We start from the raw sequence: 25,666 nt of genomic DNA, 5'->3' as shown, positions 1-25,666 counted from the left end.
AGTTTCAGAACCACACCTTGTGCCTGTTGTGCGTGGAAGGCTTCAGAAGCTCCAGTTCTTTTTTAGCTAGTTTCCTTCTGCACTGTTTTTTTTCCCTTAGTAGTTAACTGTGAAAGGTCTGACTTTGATCCTCTTCCCTGGTTTTGTTTTTGGTGGTTTGAAGTAGCGTACATATGCCTGTACAAACACAGTGCTATACTGGTACAAAGTGTTACACCCACATTGATTTTGGATTTTAGCATTTCAGCTGTATGCTTTGCTATTAACACTCTGTATGGTTTAAAGATAAAATGATTCTGATATTCCATGTACAGAGGGGATCAAGAAGAAAGAGGCATACTGGTGGGCCTAAAAGATGATCTGAGATTTTTTCCAGAGCCAGATGTATGGCACACATTTATGTGAAAAATGAGGCAGGATATAAGACACCAACAGATCCTGACTTTTCCACAGCCAACTGCCAGAAATTGTCACGTAGCTGCATTATCTTCAAAAGGCTGGACTTTGGCTGATGGCTGGTTCTTTCTACTCAAATTAGTGTCTGTAGCTAGCATAAAAGATCTCAACATCTGAAAATACTAAAAATATGTTTTGTTGTTTAGAGGAGGGGGGGAATGTGTAAGCATGGCCAAATCAAATCTTTTCTAAGTTGGAAAAAATGATTAGCTTTAACCAAATGAAAAACTAAAATCCAGATTTTAATCCTTGCCTATGCATGTATGGGCTTGATTTTGTGCTAAGACAGAGTTCAAAATGGAAGTTGCGTTTGACCTTTAACTGCAGAGATGCTATTGTGCATTGGGCCTTTGTAACTGGTTTCCCAAATGCTTGATTAAGGTATTAAAGTGTATTTATTTGGCATAGTGTGCTGTAAGATTGCTCTTAGTGACCAGAGATGCTAAGGAGAAGAATAAATTGCTTTGTGATGCTTCACAATCTGGATTTCATAAATTGAGATTGAAGAGGCTTTAAATAAATCATGTAATACAAAAAGCATCTTCCGTAATTAACATGCTGAGTGGAAAGATTGCTAAGTGCTTCAGAGGAGGGGCAAAACAATGAAAGCATTGGACAGTTCTTTGCTGTTGTAAACAAAGGCTTATTGCGAGTCTTTGGCAGCCTGGACAGATCTATAGTGTTTATACAGGCTTTGCAGTGTGTGCAGTGTAGATGCATTTCTGGAACTGTGTCCACAACCCGTATTTATGAAGCTGTATGCATTTGCAAATATCTAAGACAGTTTGAATGTAACCTTTCAGAAAAAAAGCTTTATTCTTTTATGTCTGCATTTCCCTATGACATTATGGATAGCATATCTAATTGGAGATCAGTGATCATAAAATGCTTATCTGGAAACGCTGGAGAACAAAGACACACTAAAATGGATTTAGAGCTGTGATCTGATGTTTAATCAATTTTATTACTTGCACACTTTCCTCTACCTTCTCAAGCTACCACATGTAAGTTGGTGTAGTACCAGGTTTGCTACCAAACTCTCCAGGATCAGGTGGTGCTTCAGGAGTGAGGATTGATAGCCTTGTGCCTGTGTTCTGCTACCCAGGCAGCTCCTGACACTGGACCTTCCCCTCTGAGGAGGATATGAATGGCATGAATTGGGGCTGCTTGGAGGCATGTTGAAGGTGCAGTGTCTTTGCATTTTGGAAGGATGGGTTTCTTTGCTGTCAAAGACGATAGCATTGCCCATTGATTCCTGAGGAACCAAGTATAGCATATGTCAGAATTTGAGTTACTGCTTCAGACTGGGCAGAATTACTTCTCGAACAATCTCCATCAATAGGATAAAACAAACTTGTGCTGCCTAATCCCAGATCACAGTCTGTGTGTCACTGATGTAATCTGTTGTAAATGGGCACAAACAGTTTCTATCAGAGACCTGTTGTAAATTTAGCCACTCTTTGTGGGAGCTGGCAAAGAGTTTAAACCCTGAAATTCGGTTTGCACCACTTTCAGGTGTGTTCTTGTTCTCCTGGTTTGAAGGATAGACTAATACTTGATTCTTGCACTGCCTGAGTCTGAGCTAGCAATACGAAGCTCCTTGCTGCGTTGGCTTATGGCTGCAGCTTCAAGTATTATTTATTGATGTTGCTTAATATTTAATTAATATTGTTAATAATGGTTGTTGCATATCTTGTGAGATATTATTCCAGTTAAAACAGTAAAAAGGAATTCTATAACCAATGTGTGAAAAGGCAGTCTCTTTTATCTTGCTTTTTCAAGACAAGTTTAGCACTGCCTTTCAAAGGAGTGTCTGTGTGACTGCTTACGTTAGGATGAGTCTAACATGATGAATGAGAACATTTTGGGTGTGAGTATCCAAAGGGATGCTGTTGATTTTGCTCCTGGGGGCCAATGGGACAATCATGGAGCACACTGTATTGCACAGTATTCCTAATATTATGTGAGTCACTTCCATTCCTTTTTACTTTACAGTTTGGGGTTTGGCCAAGGCTTCCCTTTCAGACAATCCCTCTGAAAAATACATGGGAAAATCAGGACTTTATTTGGAGTGTTTGGTTTAACTTGCATGGGTACAGCATTACTGCTTTCTTAAGAGTGGTGGTGTTTTGAGGTGTGGGTCTTACCTTTCAAGTGGCCATAGTGTAGTTCTTAGCACTTAAGTGAGGACCACAATATAAGTAAGTAATCTTTATAATTTTCTCATCCTGGTAGCAGTAAAGTAGCAGCAACGCCCTCATACACAGTTCATGAGTTCCTTCGTCAATTTGCTGCACAAAACTTGTTCCACACTTTGACCCTGCTGCTGATTCACAACCAGAAGCCTAGAGGAAGGTTAAATCTTCTCTAATTTTTACTCTGGAGCAGTGTGCATTTACTGTTTCTGTGGAGTACAGGAAATCGTTCTCCCTATTTTCGCCTTTTGTCTTCTTCTCAGAGAGCAGCTATCCCAAAGTGACATCATGAGAGCTGTGTGAGTTCTAGTTCATCCTCTGTGGCAGAAGCCACACAAAAGCTCTTGACTTCTAATGTCCATGTGAAGATAAAAAGTTGAGTCCTGAAATGTTCATGTGTGAAAGCTCTGTAAATACATCACAGTGATATGTCACATCTTCCTGTAACATCATGCAGTTCTTTGGGCATCTGCATGAGAGGCACCTTCCTGGTTTTCTTTTGTGAGCCTGGATTACTACAGGTTTTACTGGTCTGTGTCATTACTTCTGCTTTCTCATTATTCTGCCATTCTTATTGCTGATCCAAGTGCTGTGATCTCCTACTCTGTGCTGTCTTCTTATGTACTGTAAAACCAGAGTGACTTTCTGGTCCCCAAACAGTCCATGTCTTGCTGCAGAGCTGTTCTGCTGTCTCTTGTGTATAGCTAAATCAGAGCTAGTCTACATCAATGCTTTTCCTTTCTTCCAAGAGGAAAGAGTTGTCTTTAGTTGTTTTGTGGGCTTGTAACTGGATAACACCTTCACTTTAAGTCTGAGATGTTTATGACTCATTATTGGAGCCGATGGTCTCTGAATTCTCCATGGAATCTTTCTAAATACTGGTAGGTAGATTCACCTAACCTTCAAACCACAAGTATCATTTCCAGCCAGACAAAGTATTTTGGAACTGGCTTGACTCGTTTGACTGGCTAAACTATGAGCCAAGACCTCCAGCCTTGTCCCTTCTTTCTTAAAGAGCCAATTTGTATGAATTTGCCTCTTGTGCTGTTGGAGTTATATATAAAATAAGCAGCATGATCAAGATTTACTCTGTTAGCAGAGGGGCTGAGACCCAAGCCACTCCATCTCTTGTCAGCCTTCTATATCCTTCCAGAAAACTGCTTCATGGGCAGTTTTAATCCAAATGCCCAATCTTCGGAATTGTAGGAGGTACCTTATGAGATTGAGTGACTGTGACATAATACAGTAAATGCAATTCAGGGTTGAAGAACAGGGAAATGGAGAGGGGAGGAGGGGTAGGGAAATCCTAAAATGTTGGAGCTCTTACAGGACTAAAATAGAAGCTCACAGATGGTCAGCAGAAGGTTGGCTGTGTTCATGAAAGAGAGATCCATTGAAGGATGCTGAACATGAAAAACTTGATCCAGCTAAGACTATCTGAGAGAGGCTGCAAGCTAACAAAGCTGTGCTTGTGTGTCCTGTGCTTATGGTTCTGTATGCACCTGCATATTGGCACTGCTGGAAACAGGATGCTGCTCTAGGTGGGCTAGAAATCAGTTCCAGTACTGGATGTTTTCTGATGTTTCATCTGTTGCAAGAAACTAAGCTGCTTATCATCTTTTCCAAATCTTATTCTCCTTGTACTGAACTATCTGCCTACAATTCAGGTACTAGGGATATCCTGTGCTTTTCTTGGAGAGGCCTGAGACTTCAGAAAGCTCTGCTGCTTTTTCATGGCTAGAGCAGAGGTGTTTAATGGACTTCAGCTGACCTTTGCCCTGCTAGGAAGCTCATGCTGGATATCTGACTGGAAAGGAGTGCCGTCAGGTCAGCAGTAACAAATCCTTGTTTCCTGTAAGACTTACTTAAAAATAATCCTAAGCAAAATCATTAGCTTCCCTGAGAAATGTGAACAGTAATGCAAAGATAAATAGCTACAAGATTTATTCAGGAGGTATGATGGCAACTGCTATACAAGATAGAAACGGTGGATTGCTTAGTGATACAGTCAGTATCTCAGTTTAAATTGAGAATCACACAGAACAAAACTAATAGCAAGTACATGGTAGTTCTTGGTGTGTATGAGTGTGTGTGTGTGTCTCCAAATAAAATAGTAACAGATATTGATGGTTTGAGTGTGAATAGTACACTTGAGTAAATCACTGGGGAGGAGTGCAAATGTTGTGTCTTATCGAGACACATCTTGGCTCAGTCTGTCAGCTCACCTTTATTAATTCTTGGAAGGAAAGAAGGAAGCTCATTAATTTTATACTGCTCTTGATTCGATTCAACTTTATGTGCTGCTCTTGGCTCAAACAGCAAAAAGCAGTGCTCCCAAGGCATGGCTCACGTACTTCACTGCTCTCTCGCTACTGCACACTGGCTGCTCTGGAAGATTTCACCCAAATGTATTTTTCTTCTACTATTTAACTGCCAGGACTTCAGAGGAAAGTCGGTCATTTGTGTAAAGGACATAGCAGATATGGTGAGGAAAGGTTTTATATCTCTGCTGTTCCCCCAATTCAAGTACACAGTCAATATAAAATTGTGGTGGGGGAAGGGACATTTACAACTCTTAGTCCAAAAAGTTGTTCTGGTTGGAAAGGAATGTTGTAAGATCTCCAGTACATACATTTCCATATAGAGTCAAGATTCTCACAACAGCTAAGGTCTGAAGAAAATACTCCAGTATGGCCTGTTTCATGCAGATGTGCAGTTCAGATAGTGAATAATGTGTTCTATTATTGATATTAATTTATCAGGAAAATGTTACTTTGTTTTAGCTGAAGTAGAATGATACCGTCCGGTAATGGTAAATCACCTTCATATGTAGAGAGTAGTAAAATGCACGTCTTGAAATGTACTTAAAGCTTTAAGATAACATTAAATTCTTTTTGAAGTCCAAAATGTATCAATTTCCTTTTGAATTTTGTTCATTTCATATGTAGTGCAACTTCCAGTTTTAGCCTTTCCTACAGTATCTTTTGCTGTGAACTGTTAGTCCAACAGTGTGTGGTGGTCATTGCTGTGGTCCTGGTCCATTACAGCACCTAAGCAACTAGCTGTTGGCTACTTCAGATGTCAGTGCCACTTCTTGCAGCTCTGAAAAGATGTCCTGCCTCAGAACAGTGTTCAAAACGACTGTGGCCACAGCTTTGGTCAGTAGATATTCATAAGGACTCACTGATTGAACTTCAGATGATGTACCACAAGGCTGAGCTATCACTATAGCTTTGAAACAAAAGCATTACACTATTTTCCAGAAAGGCAAAATATAGAAGCGTGGCTCTTCTAGAGGAGCAAGAAAAAGCTTCAACACAAAAAAAATACTGGGTCCTTTTTGGAGGCAAACTTTGGACATTGTGTGGGCACTGCGTGCTTGGAAGCAGCAGTGCTTAGGCGTATAATGTGGTCTGATGATAGCTTGGCCTCGGGTGAGAGCCATCTGCAATTTGGATCTCGATTTTGGCTATTTTCCTGATTTCAGAGCATATAACTTGAGCTTTTATTGAAATTAGCTAAGCATTATTTCAGGCATCGAAACATGTAATTGTCTTTGTACACAGCTGAGCCATTGTTTGATGCTCATACAGGTTATGTGCTTGGAAATGGTTTCTATGTCTTAGGATAGTTTGAGAAAACAGTAAAAACTGCCTGTCCCTTTCTGTTACCCTATTAACATGGCAAACTGTCGGTTTGCCACCAAATTCTTTGATTGCTGTGCTTGTAGTTTCAGGACTGAGAAAGTAGTTGTGGATTAATTCAGGAAATTATTCATGGTCAACTTGGTAAAACCTGTTCCGTATCTATCAGCAGCAGGTTTGACAATGTCTGTGTCCTTGCTAATTGGAGAGACACTTTATATGCAGCTGTAGTTGATGTGAGTGGCACAAACATACTTACAGAGTAGAAATATCATTCTTTGCCTTCTACTGCTGCTAAATGCCTTACATGAGCTACATCTTGTGCACGCACTCTGGTGAGAAAATAGGAAGAACAGGTAAAAGAAGCAAGGGTATGCCTTGATCAGATGGTGGTCTGAGTGCCCTGAACTACCTGCTGCTTTGTTTCTGCTGGACTACCTTAATTTAGCCTGTTGCAGTGATAAACTAGTTCAAGGATGAATCCCTCCTGCTCTCTGTTGTCCTTAAATCAAGTGAACAAGAGCGATATTTCTTCATGTGTTTATTTTTATGGCACTGTTGTTGGAATATATTCTTAAATGATGTAGCAGCTGTCACTTTCTTACCATTTGGGGACTATTTGGTGAATAAAGTAGTTGTGAGAAACTACTTACACTGCTTTTTTGGAGATGTGTAGATGTGTAGTGGTTCTATCTTCTAATTGGTTATATGCATTTGGGAAAATGGCACTTCCAGATAACTGTGTTTATGTACTGTGGACTCCTGGAGTGCACTAATATCCTCAGATTTCATAGTTACTATGTCTGTCTGTAGCACATAATTATATAGTTACATATTACTCAGCCACTGCTGGTCGGCCCCAGTTTTCTTGTTATTGCTGATGCAAGAGTGAAGCTTTTATTTCTTTTGTACACATTAAAAAAAATAAATTGGCCCCTCTTTTGTGAAGGAAGCCATTAGCAGCTCTGTCAATAGCTCTGCACAGGAGGAATCCAAACACAGGAAAAGTGCAAGGCAGGCAAAGGGCAGCTAGCAAGAAAGCAGGATGCATGCTTCAGTGAATTGGTTTTGGTTTGCATTAGTACATCGGACCAGGGCTACAAAACAAAAAGGTTTGTTTTAACAACATGAAAATAAACGAGCTTGATTTCATCAAAAACATTTTCATAGTAGGTCATTGACCCATAAGAACTCATGGAAAAACAAATTTGGGTCTCATTTATGTAGACAAGAGGTTCTGTAACCACAGGATTCTTCAGCTTCTGAAAGCGATGATTACAAAGCAGATGGAATAATGACACTTCCATTACAATGTAACCATAACTCAGTTGGAAGAGCTGATCAGCACTGAATATTCCTTCAGAGTTCTAAACATTATTCTTTTCTGTGGCTTGCTTGTTTGATTTTAGCAGCTTTTTATACTTGGTGAAGATTTATGGGAGTTATTTGCTTAAGCAAAACACTTAAAGGATTTAGCAGACATTTCTCCAGGATCTGTAGGAAATAATTCAAGGTCTGTGTAACTGTTGGGTAAGAGCTGCTGCATCACTGGTCTGGAATAATTTCGTTGAACTTTGTTTAGCTTAAATAACCTTATCAAAAGGGTTTTGTTTCTCTGAGCTTCCTCATATTAGGAGGATTATACTTCTTGCCATCTTAGAAACACCGTGTTATTGGCTGAATTTCATGGTGTCAAGCACAGCAATCCTTAAATCATCCTGTTCCTTTGTGAAATGATTATGAATTTGGAGTGCTTTGCTTAACGTGTTTTTATTCTTGGGGAATGTATGAACATCCAGGTCTTGAAGGCTTTCTGTCAGACCAGTACAATATTGATCTTGTTTTTCCTCTGGCACAACTCCATTTTAACTGTGTCCATTGAACACACCAGAAGCTGCAGCCTTTCGGATAGAACAGAACAAACTAATTCACGTTGGTTTATAGTTCACCTTATGTTAGAATTGTGTTCTCAGTTCCTTGGAGATGATCTTTTCTCTAGATCTTTGTCTTGAGGTGTTATGGTGAGGATCACAGGAAGACAGGAGGATTCTAGGGTTCACGCCGATGTTATGTATATTAGATGTACATTGTACTTTTTCTCGTGGATAATTCTGAGTGGGGTAGGTGTAATGCACAAGAGAAATGGAAACTGCTAGGTTTGAAGCACTTGATAACTTGCTGGGAAAGTGGAATTGGATCAAAAGCCATTATCAGCAAAACTGAGTGTGCTCAATTTTTAGATAAGAGCTTCATTAATGACAGTGGATTTTTTGTGGCTGGTTACCCCTTGTGGCTCCCTAATGAGCAAGTGTCCTTTGAATGAGTTGCGATAGGTAATTCCCACTGGCTTGTGATGAAGCAGTCACAAGAGCTGTGTTTCATTCTCAGGCTTAAGTCAAGCGTATGGGCTTCTCTTAGCTCCACTTCATTATTCCCTTATAGTCATTCTGCTGGCTTTGGAGGATGGTCCCTCTGTGAAACATCGAGTTTGATTTCGGGCAGGAGATGATTCTGCTAGTCTTCCTTTTTAACAGCGCTGCTTGGCACATGGCCCCGGGGAGGCAGGAGTGACGTGCCACAGGAGCATTCTTTACTATATATGGAGACTGCGGTGAGCCGGGCTGGTATCAAGTCATTACAGCAGATCAGACGGGGACAGTCTGCTATTGCTTCTGGTAACATTGCAGTAACAGTCCTACTTGTGAGTTTTCTGCCTGATTATTCACAGCTATTTCTGACTTCTGGAAACGGTTAGATTAATATCAACTTTTAAGACTTATCAGCTGGGTAGCATAGCTTGGAGATAGGCATGCTAAAACTCACTCTTCTTTCCTCACACGGTTTCAGCCCTGACCTGGAGAGTTTACTGTCTGGTGTCAGCAAATGGTCTAACCATGGTTTACTCTTACTGCCTTGACAAAAATTGATGAGGTACTAAAAATGGTGGACACTGAGGGGTGCTGCAATAGCTTCTTTATATTCCTTCAATAAATTCCTGTTGTATTCATGTAGTCTGTTGAGGAATAATGAGAAAGTAACTACGTTTTTTCTGTGTTAGGGTTTTGGAGATATAAAAAATGAAAGATTCTTTGTAAATCCATTTTTTTATTATTTGAAACAATAGAACTTACTAAAAGCACTCCAAAAACTGAGAAACAGCTTCAGAGAGCATCTCTGAGGGTTTACTGATCAACTTTTGTGGATTTATTTAAATGATAGTTAAGAGAAATCGTAAATTCTTTCATGAAAGGCTGATAAAGGCAGCTATAGCTTCCCATCCTGCATGAATATAACTGGTTTTATAAATATGCTACTGAGTTAAGAGATTGCCCATGCACTTTTGCCTGCTGCTTCTGGATTTGCAGGATTTTCTTGCTGTTGATGTTGTTAATAAACACTCTCTGGTTCTTAAGGTTCTCTATTCCTTTCTTCACTGAAGGTGGTACTAACATTTCTGTCCATTTCTGTATGACTCAGGGTGTTGACCTCAATATTTAATGCATATACACCTTTTTTGTTTCTTCATGTTGGCTTTGGCTGAAGTTTAAACCTGTTCCTCATACTTCGTTTATGTTACTAATTTGTTCCTAGCCAGGGGACATCTCTGATGTACTGGCTCTATGTTCCATCTTAATGTCTCATTTTATGTTAAGAGATCCTAAAGAAACCAAACCAAAGGAAGGATTCTCATATTGAAACTGAAGTGTTGTAGAGCTACCAGTTTGTATGCTGCTGTTTCGTGCAAAGACGTGTAAGCTTGCTTCTGGTAGAGGGGAGCTAATCTATTTCAGCCTAATGAAAAGTCACTAATAAGGGTTATTACTTCTGACAGCTTTGAGGATGAGAACCAGGACCACCCAGTCTGCTGGATTTGTAATAGGGGTCTCCGAGTTGTAACTCTTGTAAACAGTTTTCCTTCAGAAAACACTCCCTTAGTGCCATAGAGCGGGATCTCTGGCAGTTTTGGGGAAAGCTTCTGTACTAACATGTCACGTAAATAAAGAAGTTCATTTATTCCCTACCATAATCCTGTAATACGGTTGTGCTGGGCTTCCTTGTAGCAGCCTCACTGAAATTCCATCATGTATCGTCCGGTTTTATTTCCTGGTGTAGTAATATAAAGAGGTGCTGACAGAAAGGAATGTACAAGGTTGACTTTTTTAAATGGGTGCTGTATCTTGGCTGTTTCCCCTTATGAAAAGGAAGTGATACAAAGCAAAGGAAGAAGTTACATTAATGACCACAACATATTTCTTGATGCTAATAGGATTCTCTGGTGAAACCATTGACTGAAATGGACAGGGCTCCTGCTTTACTGCTTCCCAAGTCAGTGCTGTTTAAAGGAGAAAACTTAGTAACTCTGTAGAGTTCAGTAACTCCTGACTTTCTGTCTTGAGTCTCCTGTTATGCATTAATTCATTTTTATTGCTTCTTGGTTATGCCCAAGCTTGTGATGGAACCACTTCTCCCTTAAAGTAACTTCAACTGCATCATGTTCCCTGAGGCTGTTCTCCAAGGACAATGCCACAGAGCTCTTAATAACAAAGGCGAACAAGCTAGCTTGTTTATTGCCCCAAATAAGACCCAGATGTTTGGAGTGTGAAATAAAACAAATGACCAAATTGGGGAGTGAACCCATGATTACTCAGATAATTTCTGGATATTAAAGCCTGGAGTACCAGGGCTGCTCCCTTATAGCCACCCATTTTAAAATAATTCAAAAGCACTGTCATTTTGATTTTCTGTTGGAGAATGAGTTGTAGAACGGGTAGCAATGCAAATATAGATGTTAAATCAAACTTGAAAGTTGTTGAACTTGTGTGGAAAGGAACAGAGTACTACTTAGTCCATGACAAATATGAAGTACTGTGGTTTGGTAGTAAAGCTGTTGCTGCTCAGTAGAAAAGCAGACGCAGAATTTGGAGGCCAGTGAGTATCACACACATTCATGGGGTTAAATCTAGATAATTGTTATAATCAAAGAGCCAATAATAAAACTGACAGTTTCTGTCATAGCCAGTGTATCAACTTAAATTGTTGGGTGAAATGTCAAAGAAAAAGAAAAGTCATTTTACCGTAACACAAACTGTGTCCTATGGTTGAAAGGGTAAAAGCCTGGGAAGATGCTGGCTGACTTCTTGCTGTTACACTTGTGCTTCCATCTGCATCTTGTTATTTTCAATCTATAGTGATCAGGCCTTTCATATAGGTTAGATTTATCTCGTGTTTGTTTTTGTGAGTGGAACTCCGTAAGACAACAGTATGCAAATGGGACGAGACCCTTCCAGTAGTGTAAACATGAGGGATGCAGCTGAAGTCAGTACCCCAAAGAAAGTGTCCCCCCCAGGGAAACAGGCTCTCTGGCTTGAAAGCAACTTCAGCATTTTCCTATAAAAAATAAGTTGTTTTTTTTTTCTCCTCCAGAAGGTAAGAAAAGGAATAAGCCAAAAATTTATATAAAGGTAAAAATAACCCTTGTAAAGTGTAGGTCTTCTCCTCCATTTATTTCTTGGAAAGGTCCTGACAAACATCTTCAGTCTACCTCTAGGCTGATAGCATTATGTTTCGAAGATCCAGGGGTTGTTTCATACTTAGTTTTTTAATGGTCAGGGGAATCTCAATAGTTAAGTTTCTCTCCTATCCCAGCTTCAGACAGAGGAAGAAATATTATTAGCCTGGTTGGAGCCAGGAAGGTAGGAATTTCACAGTTAATAACTTCTTCATTGTTTTTCTAAGGGCCCTTGATAGTCTGTGATTGACATTGAGGTTGTTTCCCTCTATCCCTTTTCCTTCAGGACACAGAATCCCCAAATGGGCAGTAGGATGAGGGAGAAAGGGGAAACTGGCACTCGTTATGTATGTATATGAGCAAAATATTTGCGGGAGGTGAGGGGGAGTGCTTGTCCTGTGTTGAAGCAGTGTGTTTGGTGCTATATGTGGCTGTTCTAAGGAAAACAATAATAGACTGGAGGACAACGTTGCTTGTATATGTGTGACTTTGAAAGGTCACAAATTCTGTAAATCTGTGTTTTAGGCCATCAGAATCAAAAAGCAAGGAAATGCAGTGTGTAACATGATGCAGCTGTGTGGTATAGGTATTTATGTATTTAATAAGAAATTAAAGTCAGCTTCAAATATAGGAGAAGAGCAGCTTGCTTGGGGGTATGTGAGGGTGTCAGAGTTGGGACATGAGGGCTTTGGCTAAAATAAAATGAGAAGAAAGTAATCTTCATAGAGATGTATACATAGATATACAGACATGCATAGATATGCCTATACACACATCTACCTGTTTTTGGTTGTCACTGTAATGAGGAATCTTTTTCTTTGCTCCTTGGTGTTCAATGACCACTGATGGTCATTTTAAGCCTTCTTTCGGGAGCATGCTAAATTTTTGCAGCAGGCAAGCTTCATAATCTAAGAGGCTTTGCAGAAATGCTTTGAATAGAGGCTTAAAATCTCAATTTCTATTGTTTAGTATGAATTAAATTTTTTAGTACTGAGTTTAAATTCTTTTCTGATGAACTCAACAGAAGAAAAGAAACCCAGGTGCCAAAAGCCAGAAGATAATGGCCATGTGAGCTCAGACCCAAAATATGAGTAGGCCAGTACTATGTCTCCAGTTGAAACTCATTAAAGAAGAACAAATGAAGAAAAAGCAAATATATAAATTATATTGTGGCAGAGATCACTTGAATCCTTAACTGGGCCTTTTTAATTAATATTACTTAATGTTCTTAATTGTTTGTCTTCTTTACCCACACAAACTAGTAACCGATGATAAGCAATCAGTTGGTACACAATTGAACAGTATGTTGTGTGGGAAAATTAATTCCATTTGTTTTTTGAAGCTACCACCACCACCATTTGATACTTCCAAGCTTTCTCATTTGATAGTTCCCAGCTTTCTATTGTATTGCAAAAGATGAGAACAACTGTTTCTTATCACCTTCCCTTGCTGCATAATCATACAGACCTTTAGCATATTCGCCCTCAGCTGTTTTCCCAGTGGGAAGTCTACTAAGCTGTTCCAACATGAGGTTGCTCTGTAACTCTGATCATTGTTCTCATCCTTCTCTGAACATTATGATTAAGATCCTTTTGAGGTGTAGCCTAGTATTTCTTCTTTTTTAATGTCTATTTATCTTTATATTCTCCTTGGAAATAATGTCATGCAATAACCATATCAGTCAACAAATTAGTCTTTATTAGTCAACAAGTTACCTGGGCTATATATCTTGCAAAATAACGCTGACATGTCTTGCTGTCTGCAGCATTGAAGGAAGGAGTTACTCTCATTAAAAACTCATGGGTACATCTTGTAAGTCTGAAGTTCTGTTACATAAAGCTATCATTCATAACTATTATGGTGGGTAGAGATATTTTGCATATATATGTCTAGTGTTATGAATATTTATATATAATAATGTTCAACATTCAATGGAAGTGCTCCTACTCTATGTTCATGTGTAAGGTGATTAGAAGAGTTGAACCTCTTATATGCTTGGTTCTGTATGAGAGATTGTAGGAGGATGAAGCCATATTCTATCCCAGCATTATTAAACTAGATATGTTGATACCCTAGGCTGAAATTTTCAATTTACTAAGCAATCTTAGTTACTAGAAGTGTGTCAGTGATATATAATAATTTCAGAAGAAACAGTAGTTCACTGCTGTAGTGAGTCCCTGCATACAGAAATACAGGTTTTTAGCCTTTACCATTTCCAGCTTCCTAAACATCTTCCAACAGAAGCATAGGTGAATATACATTTGAGCCTAGCGAGAGGACACTGTGCTAGTGTGGTGGTCTTACATGGAAGCCTTGGAGGTGACATATGGACTCCTGGAACACCATTGCTTATGTCTTCAGAACTCTTCTGGTGCTTGGTCAGGTTTTATGGGTCACAGGGACTTGAGGAGAAGACTAATGAACAGAATGTATAAAGTTCTATTTCCTGTGCATAGTTGTGGTTAAAATAAGCTGGCAGATGGAGGGAGTTGCAGTGTTATGGGGATTGTTGACCTTACAGTCAGCATCTGTCTAATCAGACTTAATAAGCTTGACTCAAGGCAGGTATTGCCAGAGTTGATATGACTCCTGGAGAGCCTCTCTGCACAGTTCTTCAGCTTCCAGGAGATTTTATTAGTCTGGACTCCATGCTGTGCAGGTCCAGAGCTGCTTGGGATCCAGCACTGGAACTCATCTGTTCTGTGGCATTAAATGATTATGCATCATTCTGCCCAGCGCTCCGAATTCCCGGAATACTTTGCAGGTCTTATTAGCTGTAAAACATCCAGTTCAAAACACTGCAGACACTGAACAGCTGCATTCACATCCAGCAGTCCCAGGTCAAATAACCTGGACCAGATATTGTCTGGCTCAGTGCCCCAGATTCCTTCCTCTGGGTGTAGCTCAGTGCTAGGGTGGTGGTGGTTTGGTGCTGTGTGTGCACACGTGTGCATGCACACATGCTGATTGCATGGTGGGTGCGTGTTTAACATGGGAGAAGAGGACAGGCAGTTTTAAGGTGTAGTGTGCTACAAGTCCTGGGTGGGTGGTGTATGAGCCTTTCAAAAGCATCATTTCATGTGGTGTTTGAAAGAAAATCAGTGCTCAAGTGATGTCAGAATGAGATCTTAAAATGCTTAGGGCAATTTAAAAGGGCAGCTGGGAACACGGTCCTTTAGGCATGACAGGTAGGGCAGTGTTAGCACATGCAAATAATAGGTGATAATAATTTAAAATATTGATCTTCTGGATTAATTTGATAGTAAGTTAAGGGAAAAAAAAATGTTAGCTTTTTATTTTCTCTCTAAGAAGTTTGTGTCACTGCAAAATGGTGACTTCTCAGGTTGCAAGCTTCCTAACCTTGAAAATACATTTTTTGTTAACTATGTACATTTTCTTGGCTGCTTGTTGGTGGAACTTCCTATTCTAGAAACTTAACCTGATTTTGCTTATTTCAGTGGCTTAGAGCAATAAGCATAAACTCAGCATTTGTGCAATCCTTGCAAGCAGAGATGAGAATACTCTTGGACATTGCTTTGAGATAAGTCAGATTATTTTGGATTCACAGTGCATATTTACATGTACACTGTGAGAGTGGAGATGACAATCAGTAATGAACATTAGGCAACTATGTGGAATAGATGCATTTCACTGGCAGACTTTTTTCTTCTGACCAATGAAGAAGTTGAACGAATTTAGTGTTTCTCAAGAACTAGTGGGAGTCTTGCTGAAAGAGGACAGAATTGAGGGGTGCGAAGCCCTGTTTTATCGTAAATAATTTTTTTTGTTGCATTTCATCCTGTTATCCCTTTCTAGAATATAAACATGCATAGCTGAAAACCTGAATTTGATGAGGATTCAGTAACACTTTACTATCAAATTTAAGCTAAACAAGATTAATTAGGTATAAAAGTGTGAAATTTCACATGGGTAAGGGAATCCAGTTTAAAATCTTCCCATATACTTTTCCAAATGTGAACCAGTACTTAGTATGTCCTGTGTTATTGCTTAGTGTTTCCTTTACTGATCTCTTCATGTATCTCAGAAACTGTGAAATAAGTAGTTTTTGGATCTGCTTAAGTTCGCGTGCGGCACGTGCTACGTGTAATGTGTAGGCTCTGTAAGCAAGCTTGCAAAGCATCCTTTGATCTGTTCTAGGTGTCAGAAAGAGAAGTTTATATTCCCTTTTTTTCTATCACCCCTTTGTCTTGCAGGACATGTTCATATGGTGGCCATATGAAAACTCTGCCATATGAAAACCCCACAACATTGGTTTGATCTGAGGAAGGTCTTTCAATTCCAAAAATTCTTGAATTGTGATAGTGAAATTACTCAATGTGGAAGAAAACTGGAAAGCAGACATTGGATGCTAAGTATCAGCAGGTTTCTAAAAGTTCCTGGTGTCTTCCATGATCAAAAATGTACCAAAAATCTGTTACTAAAGTTAACTTTTAAGGTAGATTTTGCACCAAGGAGGCGTAAATACAGGCTTAGGTATGAATGTATGCGAGAAGTTGGCTTCTTACTTACAACAGTGGAGTTCTAAGGAATTAGTTTGTCAGCTTCATTAAGTAAATAACATTCATTAGGTCTGTGAAAGCAAGTGGCTTTTTGCTATTAGACAACAGAAAAAGGCTTGTGGAAAAAGATTGTTTCTTAGAAGCAGAAGTGCTTTTAGATTGTGCAGGGCTGTCATACATTTTATGAAGGAGAGGAAGCGTATGTATTTTGTAGCCTCTAGGCTGGAGTAACTTGTAACAGTTGATTTCTTAAAATTCACAAGTTGTGGTCATCAGTATAAAAGTTTTCACAGTGAGTGAATAAAATGGGCTAAGGTATAAACCTTAAGCTCTAAATGTTCGCTGACATGTTGCTGGAATAATCTTTAAGTTTCTATTCCAAATCACCATACAGTTGTTCTGTTACCTGTGTGTTCCTGTGTTCTACAGCAGTGCCCGTATTTTCAAGGTGGAGTTTTTAAAAAAAGTCTTTAAATTAAAAACTCTTCTTGCGTGTATCCTGTAGCTAATGTGAAAATGATCTCAGTTGGTCAAACGACTTCATTTACTGAACCTAGATCTTTAGAAGGAGACAGCAGCTCCAGATAGCTCCTTTGTAACTGTCCGTCAGAGCAGTGAAAGCTGTCGATCGGGGCCATACGAGTCACAGTTAGTAGGTATCTAGAGGAAAATGAAAGAAGTGATTTGTGTACTCATCCCTGTTAAAACATTCCAACTTTGTGGCCACTGTCACTTGACTCCCTACCTCAAGAACATAGGCAGGTGGTCTACAGATGGCATGATCCATTTGGCTCGTGTGGGAATAATGTACACAGCACATTCTGTGCTGAGCTCGTACCGTGAGGTTTACTATAATGGAAGCTTCATGAGTTTATGTGTAATAGAATAAGCTTCTTAAATTGGAAGATAATCTAATTATTTTTTATTCTTATTGTAACTGTTTAGGCGTCTGAACAAGAATAAATTGCAAGTTCTTCCAGAGCTGCTTTTTCAGAACACACAGAAGTTAACTAGATTGTAAGTACAACCTGATTTATGTTCCTATTGTATGTTCCTTATTATGCAGATCTGCACATTTGTATTTTGACTGTGGTGAGAAGTTTAATCTTTGTGATATTAGAACAGCTAAATAGTAAAGGCTCTTGAAATGCTGTGTTATGTTTGCATGTGTCTAGCTGTAATTCAGTAGAGCATAAATATCAGAGGGATGAGAAACCACGAATTTTTCTGTTCCTTTTATATTCACCATGATGACTTCAAGGTGAATTATTTTTAACTCTCTATGTAGAGGTATAGAGACCATAAAATGTGTCAACATCTCATACCCAGTATAGTCTAGACATCCACAAAGAGACGTTGCATAGTCTTATTTAGAAATTCACGTTGACATAATACAGGTTGTTACAACTTTAATTAATCCCTCTATATGCAACCAAACAAGCCATTTAGGCAGTCCTGTAAATTTGTCTTCCTGTGGAAATACAGAACATATGGTGATGGTGAAGGTTAGTTTTGCAATCAGCTATTTTTAGAAAAGGCTCTTTGTGGATGTTTTAAAAGCAGACAAATTGAACATTGTTGTGAGTGACGTTGATACAGTTTTGGAGAGTTTCTGTAATGAGCTTTGTTGTTGTCCAAGCTTGCTCATGAAAATCTGTACGAGTAAGTGAAAAACACTCTTGGACATGAAAAAATATATAAATACTTACAAAGTATAGCTGTCTTGTCGCCTTGAAATCTGCTTGAAAAACTTACAGACTTGATCTTTCAAGCTTGGTCATAGCTTTTTAATGCACTAGAAAGCATTTGCTCCATGGTTTTGCTAGGCCTGAGGGGTTTGGTTGTGTTTCCTCATGTTTTTTTTTCATGTTTTTGACATTATGTATCTTGAAACTCCTCTTGAGTATAAAGCTGGTACTTGAGTATAAAGCTGGTACTTGAGTATAAAGCTGGTACTTACTTGCAGATGCCCTTATCTGGTCTCAGAAAGATGCCAGTTACATTTATTTCATAGAAGAGTTGCTTCATGTAGCTGGGTTGTCTAAGGAAACAGGGATGCTCTAAGAAAAATAAAAATTACAGAGTTTCCTTGTATCCATTTATGCAAATTCCACTTTAACATGTTGAAACTTTCTCTGAATGGTGGTGTTGAACATGTCTATCAATAGGCTGGTAGTAACTTTGTTGTAATTTGTGGGTTTGAGGGAGAGTCATGTGTTTGATAACCTGTGTGCATCTGTCGTGAGGAACCTTGCACAAAGGAACCAGGTGAAAGTAATTGAGGCTTTTCAATAGCAGAGTATGTACTTTTGAGTAGATCATGTAATCATGATATATTATAGTCCTTAACAAGGGTAATAATTTTGCTTTTAGAATATAAAGATTATAATAAAATCACATAAATTAGAATGATTAATATGAATGCTGTAATCTGTAATGCTTCCCAATAGATGCTGTCGAAACATTTGTCTTTATTCTCTGACATTCATTCAAAGCCTTGCTTACTGTGGAGTAGTGCTTTAGATAGATCACTTGAGCAGTGTTTGTAAGTAGAAACTTGCTTTTTCTTTTGAAGATACAAGTGTTATATAAATATAGTGTATATTTTAAGTAAATAAATCTTAGCTAAAATTGAACTGTTATGGTTCTAAATGCAGTTTGGTTGTATGGTTTTCAGTGATGGGATAAGAATGAGAAATTTGCTACCTACTCGAACTAGTGAAAATACATACACGTGGTTTTTTTTTAGACATGGAGGAAAAATAGAAGTATGTGTTTTAGTTGGTTACTTTCTATTTTTTTGTGTTACTGTCTTGCTTCTTCTCCTTGTAGATTTGAGGGCTGTTCTTTCTCACTTCTGTTATGACTTGTCTTCAGTCCAGCAGTGTGTGGCTCTACTTTGTCCACCTCTGGCTTTCTGGGCAAAGCACTTTGATGAAGAGACACGGTGCTTGCATTCCTGTCCTGCAGCTGCTCTGACCTTGCCTCTCAAGAAGAAAGCATAGCTGAGAAAGTGATGACAGGGAATAAAAGAAGTGAGGCAGAAGTCGATCAGGGAGACTGATACACGGGTGATGTATATTTTGTGGAATTTGTGAGGAGTCAGTTAAAATGAGCATTAAATCGTGTAGATAATACTGATCTTCATTTTAATTTTCCATAGTATAGATGTATTATTTCTGCTGTCATATTTTCAAACTGTTGATTCTGGTCTACTAAGCTATTAGTCAATTATTCTCTTTTTTTAGTAGTTATAATCCTGATGAGTAAGTCCAAAATAGAGCATTTTAAGTGTGTAAGCTTGCTACAGCTCAAATGATGCAAAACTTTAAGGACTAAATACTGCCATACAGTTGCCCAAAATGTACCTTATGATTTTACTCATGGCAATGAAGAGCTCATAGTCTTGTCCACCCAGCAAATACAAGTGATTTCAGCAGTCATTCTTCTGGTGGCTCCTTTCAGCAGTGAACCAGAACAGCCTACAACTTGGATATTGAAGGTCCAAGCTCCATTTTGTAAAAGATATAAAACTAAACACAAGGGTGACACATTAATTTTCGTAATTTGGCAATAGTGTGAAAGTTGGGCATGTTCCTTAGCATTTGGGTTTGGTGGAGATGGAGTGAGCGACCTGCTTAAATACACAGGAATTTTGTGTGCTGGAGGCTTTCAGGGAGGACCTGTTGATGTTTAAGGAATAGTTACAGGTTGCAAAAACAAACGTGTAGATTTTCTCAGTGTTCCGTCAGCAGGGCTGAAATCTGCCTGTGAGTTTACTGGAAGGAACAGTATTTTGTGTGTAGTTCAGGGTCAACAGAATCTCTTCAGTCCTGTTGCTATTGGAAATCGTAGTGAAGACCAGTGTCTTTTCCTATTGATTATGTGCTTGAAATGCTAGAGAACAATCCTGTTCGGTGATGTTGAGTTCTTGTCTTGTTTCATGTCTGTGGAGTGTGGGACAGCTCTGCTCTGAGCCTGATGATTTCCTGGTTTGTCCACAGAAGGTGTTTCTGTCAGGGCACTGTGCATTTTCCTGCAGTGCAGTCTTTCTGATAACTAGAACTTTTCATTAAGAATGCTTCTCAGATTATAGCTATTTCCTCAGTTAATCACTTAAGCTCCAGGTACCTTTCCCTTTCTTATCCAAGCCTCTCTCAAAATGCTGATCTACAGGATATCCTTGCATCTTTTGCAGCGCTGCTTGGACTTCGTTGTCACATCTGGTTGATATTAGAAGCAGATATATATAAATAGGGGAATAAACCTTAGATGGAATGTGAAACGGCCCACAAAATGAGTTTCTCATGAGGTTTTGAGCCTTTTCTTCTAGAAAGAGTGGCTTTGAGACTCATGGATTTTGTTTGCTTTAGTTTAGGTAAGAGTTTTAAGTTGAAGTTGGATGGTGAATGAACCCTCGATTCTCTACTGGAATTGTTTGCTATTGCTCTATTGCCTTAATTTCCCAGGTTTTAAAGCTTCTTAAATGTTTTATCTGGGACAAATAATTAAGTATCTAATAATTCAAACTGCAGGCACTTTTAATGAGAACTGAATCAAAGAAAAGGCACTTTTAATAAACTGAGGAATGGAAACAAGAAAGATATTTGGGGGGGGTGTGTGGTGTGTGGTGTGTATAGTTTCAGGTATTTCTTACTAATATCTAGCCATAAAGAAAAAGGTAATATAAATCTTAAGCTAAGTGATTTAATGCCCACAGAAAGTATAGTAAACCAAACCATGTAATTTAACAGCCATAAACCCAGGGTTTGATTCCAAGGTAATTATTTTCTGGTATCCAAAACGAGTTGTGAAGTGTATCAGCAAAGTTTGTAGACACAGCTTTGTGCATGCTGGAATCCTTAAGTTTCCTTCATGTACACATCTGGTATGTAAAATGATCAGAGCATGTCTGCTTTTCACTGAAGGCCATGTATGCTACGGGTCTATTAAGTATCTCTGAAAACAAGAGGGAGACAGTCCCCATGCCACCAACATGTAAGAATGTATTTGTTCTGTTGTTAAAACTTTCATATCTAAAGCTGCTAAGTAGTCAAGGCAAAGTTCCTTTGTGTGGCTGAAAAAACCCCAACCCTCTTAAAAGTGCTCTAAACTGAAGTCGTGCAGTGCGAATTGATACCTCCTCTGAATTTATGGCCATGGAACATTTGTTGGGTCTATTCACTTTTAATGAACTGTCTTAGTTGTCACTTGATAAAACAAACCAGGCTCTGGAAACTGAAAGATACTGAAACCTGATGCCAAAAGTATCAGATGAGTAGAAGTATCCATTAGATTCTCTTTTAGATTAGCTCACTGTTTAAGGTAGTAACAGAATCTGGGCTTCTCCATGGGCTGCAGGTGGGCATCTGCTCCACATGGACCTCCATGGGCTGCAGGTGGGCATCTGCTCCACATGGCCGTCCATGCTGCAGGTGGGCATTTGCTCCACATGGACCTCCATGGGCTGTAGGTGTTCATCTGCTCCACATGGACCTCTATGGGCTGCAGGGCTCAGCTGCCTCACCATGATCTGCACCATGGGCTCCAGGGGAACCTCTGTTCCAGCACCTGGAGCACCTCCTGCCTTCTACTGCACTGACCTGTGTGTCTGCAGGGCTGTTCCTCTCACATGTCCTCCTCACTCCTCTCTGGCTGCAATCGCTCCTTCCCCCTTAAACTTGTTATCCCAGAGGCACTACCACTGGCACTGGTGGCTCAGCCTTAGCCAGCAGCAGGTCCAGCTTGGTGCTGGTGGCATTGGCTGTGTCGGACATGGGGAAGCTTCTAGCAGCTGCTTACAAAAGCCACCCCTACCCCTGTAGCACACCAACACCCTTCTCAAACACTTACCATGCAAGTTCAGTCCAGGTTGGAATGTACCTCTGGAAGTATCTTGTTCAGCCAACACCTCTTCAAGCAGGGTCACCTAGAGCAGACTGGTGCCGTTGTCCTGATGGCTTTCCAGTATCTTCAAGAATAATGGTTCCACATCCTCCCTGGTCAGTCTGTGCCCTCACAGTAAAAACTGTTCTTTATGTTCAGGCAGAAACAGGAAGCTGTTCTGTTGCATACATGTACAATATGTAGTGCCAATTAGCTCATGTGTGGTTAAGCAAACCGAATTTTAGATGGAGAAAACCATTTTACAGTAGATAGATCATGAACAAAGCTTGGATCCTGTTATTTGGTTTCTTAGCTGGAGGTCATGCAACTTCAGTCATGAAAATGTAAGATTTTTATAAGTCTTATAGTTTGCTGTTGATGTATGCATCTCTTAGTTGTGCATTAATGCTTCCCAGGGAGATGGCAGTGACTAGCAGTAATTATGTTTTGCATTTTAAAGTGCTACTCAGACATAAATTAGGTAATACTTCACTGCAGAAAATTGGCAAGGGAAGTGTATCACTTTTCCTTTAGGTTAATGCTTGTCAGGAATTATCTGGCATCTGCCTCCACATAGAATGGCTGCTTTTGGAAGGATGAAAAAGGATAATATGTGGAACTTTGTTAACTTGTGCTGATCCACTGTCATTTTAAATGAAATTAAATAGTCTTCTATCTGATTAGATTTAATTTACTTTTAAAATGTTTTCTTCCTGAAACAAGAAAAATATGTTGCTCTCATCTTGTTTATAATGTATTTAAAACACTGATATCAATCTCACCTGCTTTTTATAACTACAGCTATGCATTGTATTAGATCATCTAAGTTTTCTAGTTTAGTATGCAATAAATGCCCATTCATAGCTAACAACATCTGTATGTTCTGTAAACCAGTCAAGTAAGTCAATGTGAGTGTGATACCTGGAGGAGCACCAGTGAAAATTGATTATCTTTCTGACCTTTTTTGTTGTTAATTTTTAAGGCTAGATTAGAAAGAAGAAAGTGTGCCTGCACAAACATACACAAAATACAGCAAATGCTGCTGCAGGCTCTTTGGGCAAAGTTTTATTACTTTTGCTGGCTTTAGTACCTTCATTGCTTAGTTTTTCTCCTCAAGCTGGGTGTTAAAACCACATTAAAACTGCCTAGAAACAACGTTTGTCCTGTAATTCATATGCTTTGAAGGTACCGGTGAGAACTGTGTGCTATTATGTGGATGCACATGCTTGAAGCAATTTTAATGATAGGTTTTCAGTGTCTAATAAATTTATGTAGTCTGTTTGATTGTTTATTGTATTGGCTTTTAGTTTTATTTTTACACATTACTATTTGCTATCTCTTCTTGAGTTGCCTCCTTAAGATTTTAATGTTTGTGCAGTGTGTACATTTGATTTTGTGTAAGTAGTTTTGTTAGGTAGTTCCTAGTAGGAGTAGCTGGAACCATTTAGTTACTGCTTACTTATGAAGCTGACCTTGTTAAACATATGTATGAAGGTGTACTTAACTTTTAGATTCCCTGTGCCATATTATGTCATTCTGTTGCACTGTGCCTGCAGACCGACGCTGGCCTGGGGAAGTTGTCTCCTGGCTTGCATTTGAGAAGTGCAGTGTGGATTAGCTATAAAAGCACTCAAAGGAAAGCAAGCATTGGTAAAATCCAAGATGTTTGTTGTAGCTGGGAGGTTGTTTCACATGTGTATGATTTGCCAAGAATTTGCTGCTGAAAGCCTCACTAGAGCTGTCATTTGTAAGCCCTCCTTTCCAGCCTGATCCGTAGCAAGCTCCAAGTATCAGATCATGACTCCCGATCAAATGCAGTCTTTTATCTCGTGGATGTCATCAGAAGCCGTGTTTGGAAAAGCCACCACTCCATAAATTTCCTTAGTGTCCTCTGTATTTTTCTGTTCTCTTTCTAGGAAGGAAGCTCGCTCAGACTGCTGACTTGGAGCTCCATTATCATTTCACATTAAAGGCAATTCAGTTGTTTCAGGAGTGTGAGTTATGGTGTTGCCATGACAAAGTAGCATGGGCTTGTAACAGCGTGCTTTTGTGGTTTTATCCACATCCAATAATTGTAGTTTTACTGTGTATAGATCACAGCAGGTCTTTTTAGAAGACAGTAAATAATTACAGTAAGTGTGTGCTGGTCTCTAGGGTGCACTTTGGGCTTGAGAAAGATGTGCATTAGGTCAGAGGCTTGTGCTGCAGATAGCTGGATGACATTTATACCGTTCATCAAGCTGAAGTCATTTTATATCTTCTTTTTGGCTCTGGTTGTAAATAATGTATGTAGCATTTTTTTTAAATACAAATATACCAGTTCTATTTGGAGAGTCAGGATTTTTCCTGTCTAAATTAGTTCAGAGGATGAATTTCACAAGAAGATGAATGTAAGATTTTTTTTTTTTTTTTAATCATTGTAAGAGTAGAAAACAAATGAGTATATGTCAGAAAACCCGAAGGCTGCCTCCTCAATGCTACTTTTCCCCCTGTGTGAAACCGGTTATTTAAAATAACCCTGTGCAGATGTGTTCTTTCCCCTCTGAGGGGACATAGGCATGATGGGAGAAGAAAGGGCGCTCTGCAAAGAGACTGCTGGGTTTTAGTGGCATCTTTCTTCTAAGAAGGCATCTATTGCCAGCTTCTGTGATTGGGCCATCTTATTGGTAAGTTACTGAGTCTAGTTTGTGGCAAAGGACTATACATTTCCAGAAGAAATACCACACGTGCAGATTAAGCGTAGGTCTCCTTTGGAAATAGGCTGTTTCACTCTATTAGCTGCGTAACTACTGCCTTTCGTATTCCCTGATTTTTCCTGTGCTATTAGAAAGGAGACATGGTGCTTTTGGTTGGTGCTCAGCTCAAGAAATTAGGAGGCTCCCAATTTGTGACTTTAATTTGCCACTGTGTTATTTGGTAACCTGAACCATATTGCTGGGTGTCAGCTTTCCTAAATGAGACTGTCTTTTAAAGCACTGTCAAACAAATTCTAGTTTCAACTTGCATGTCTTGGAGATAATATATTAGAAATGATTACTCTGTTACTGCATTCTCAACACAGTCCTGAACTGGAAGATGCTTAGTTTATTTTACTCACACTAATAGTGGCCTTGTAAACTTACTAACTAAGTCCCGTCCAGGACTTTACATCAGGGCTGTTGTAAATAGTTTCTGGTGCTTCTTAAAATTTTCCTTATTCTCAGTATCAAAAAGGAATATTGATAAAATTCAGTGTGTAGTCACTTTATCCTGCTAGACACTAATTCCCATTGAGTTTGGTTTTTTCTCCACATATTTGAGAACATCCTGGAGATATTTAGTAAAATTAGGCTTTTCTGAACTTCCACAGGCTCTTGTGCTGCTTGAAGTGAATTACAGAAAGGCAAGTCAAGCAGGACTCCATGGTTAGTCATCACCTTGGGAGCTGGAGACATGGCTTCTGAGGGTGGTTGTGTA

General features: G+C 39.2%; 1 protein-coding gene across 4 annotated transcripts in view; it reads left to right on the top strand.

Annotated features, from left to right (window-relative positions):
• The window catches only part of SLIT3 (slit guidance ligand 3), a 518,888-nt gene that overhangs the window by 35,211 nt on the left and 458,011 nt on the right, over nt 1-25,666 (top strand). For all 4 annotated transcript variants that reach the window (XM_061456398.1, XM_061456397.1, XM_061456396.1 and 1 more), the window contains one exon: nt 17,270-17,341. In XM_061456398.1, the coding sequence (XP_061312382.1) occupies nt 17,270-17,341 (72 nt within the window). The remainder of the gene's footprint in view (nt 1-17,269; nt 17,342-25,666) is intronic.

This window comes from Pezoporus flaviventris, unplaced genomic scaffold, assembly GCF_033815535.1.
Source record: "Pezoporus flaviventris isolate CSIRO_AGI_PZ_B2104156 unplaced genomic scaffold, CSIRO_AGI_Pfla_v1 ptg000023l, whole genome shotgun sequence".
Classification (NCBI taxonomy): Eukaryota; Metazoa; Chordata; class Aves; order Psittaciformes; family Psittacidae; genus Pezoporus; species Pezoporus flaviventris.
Note: the sequence above shows the minus strand (reverse complement) of the source record. Positions and strands in the feature narration are given on the sequence as shown.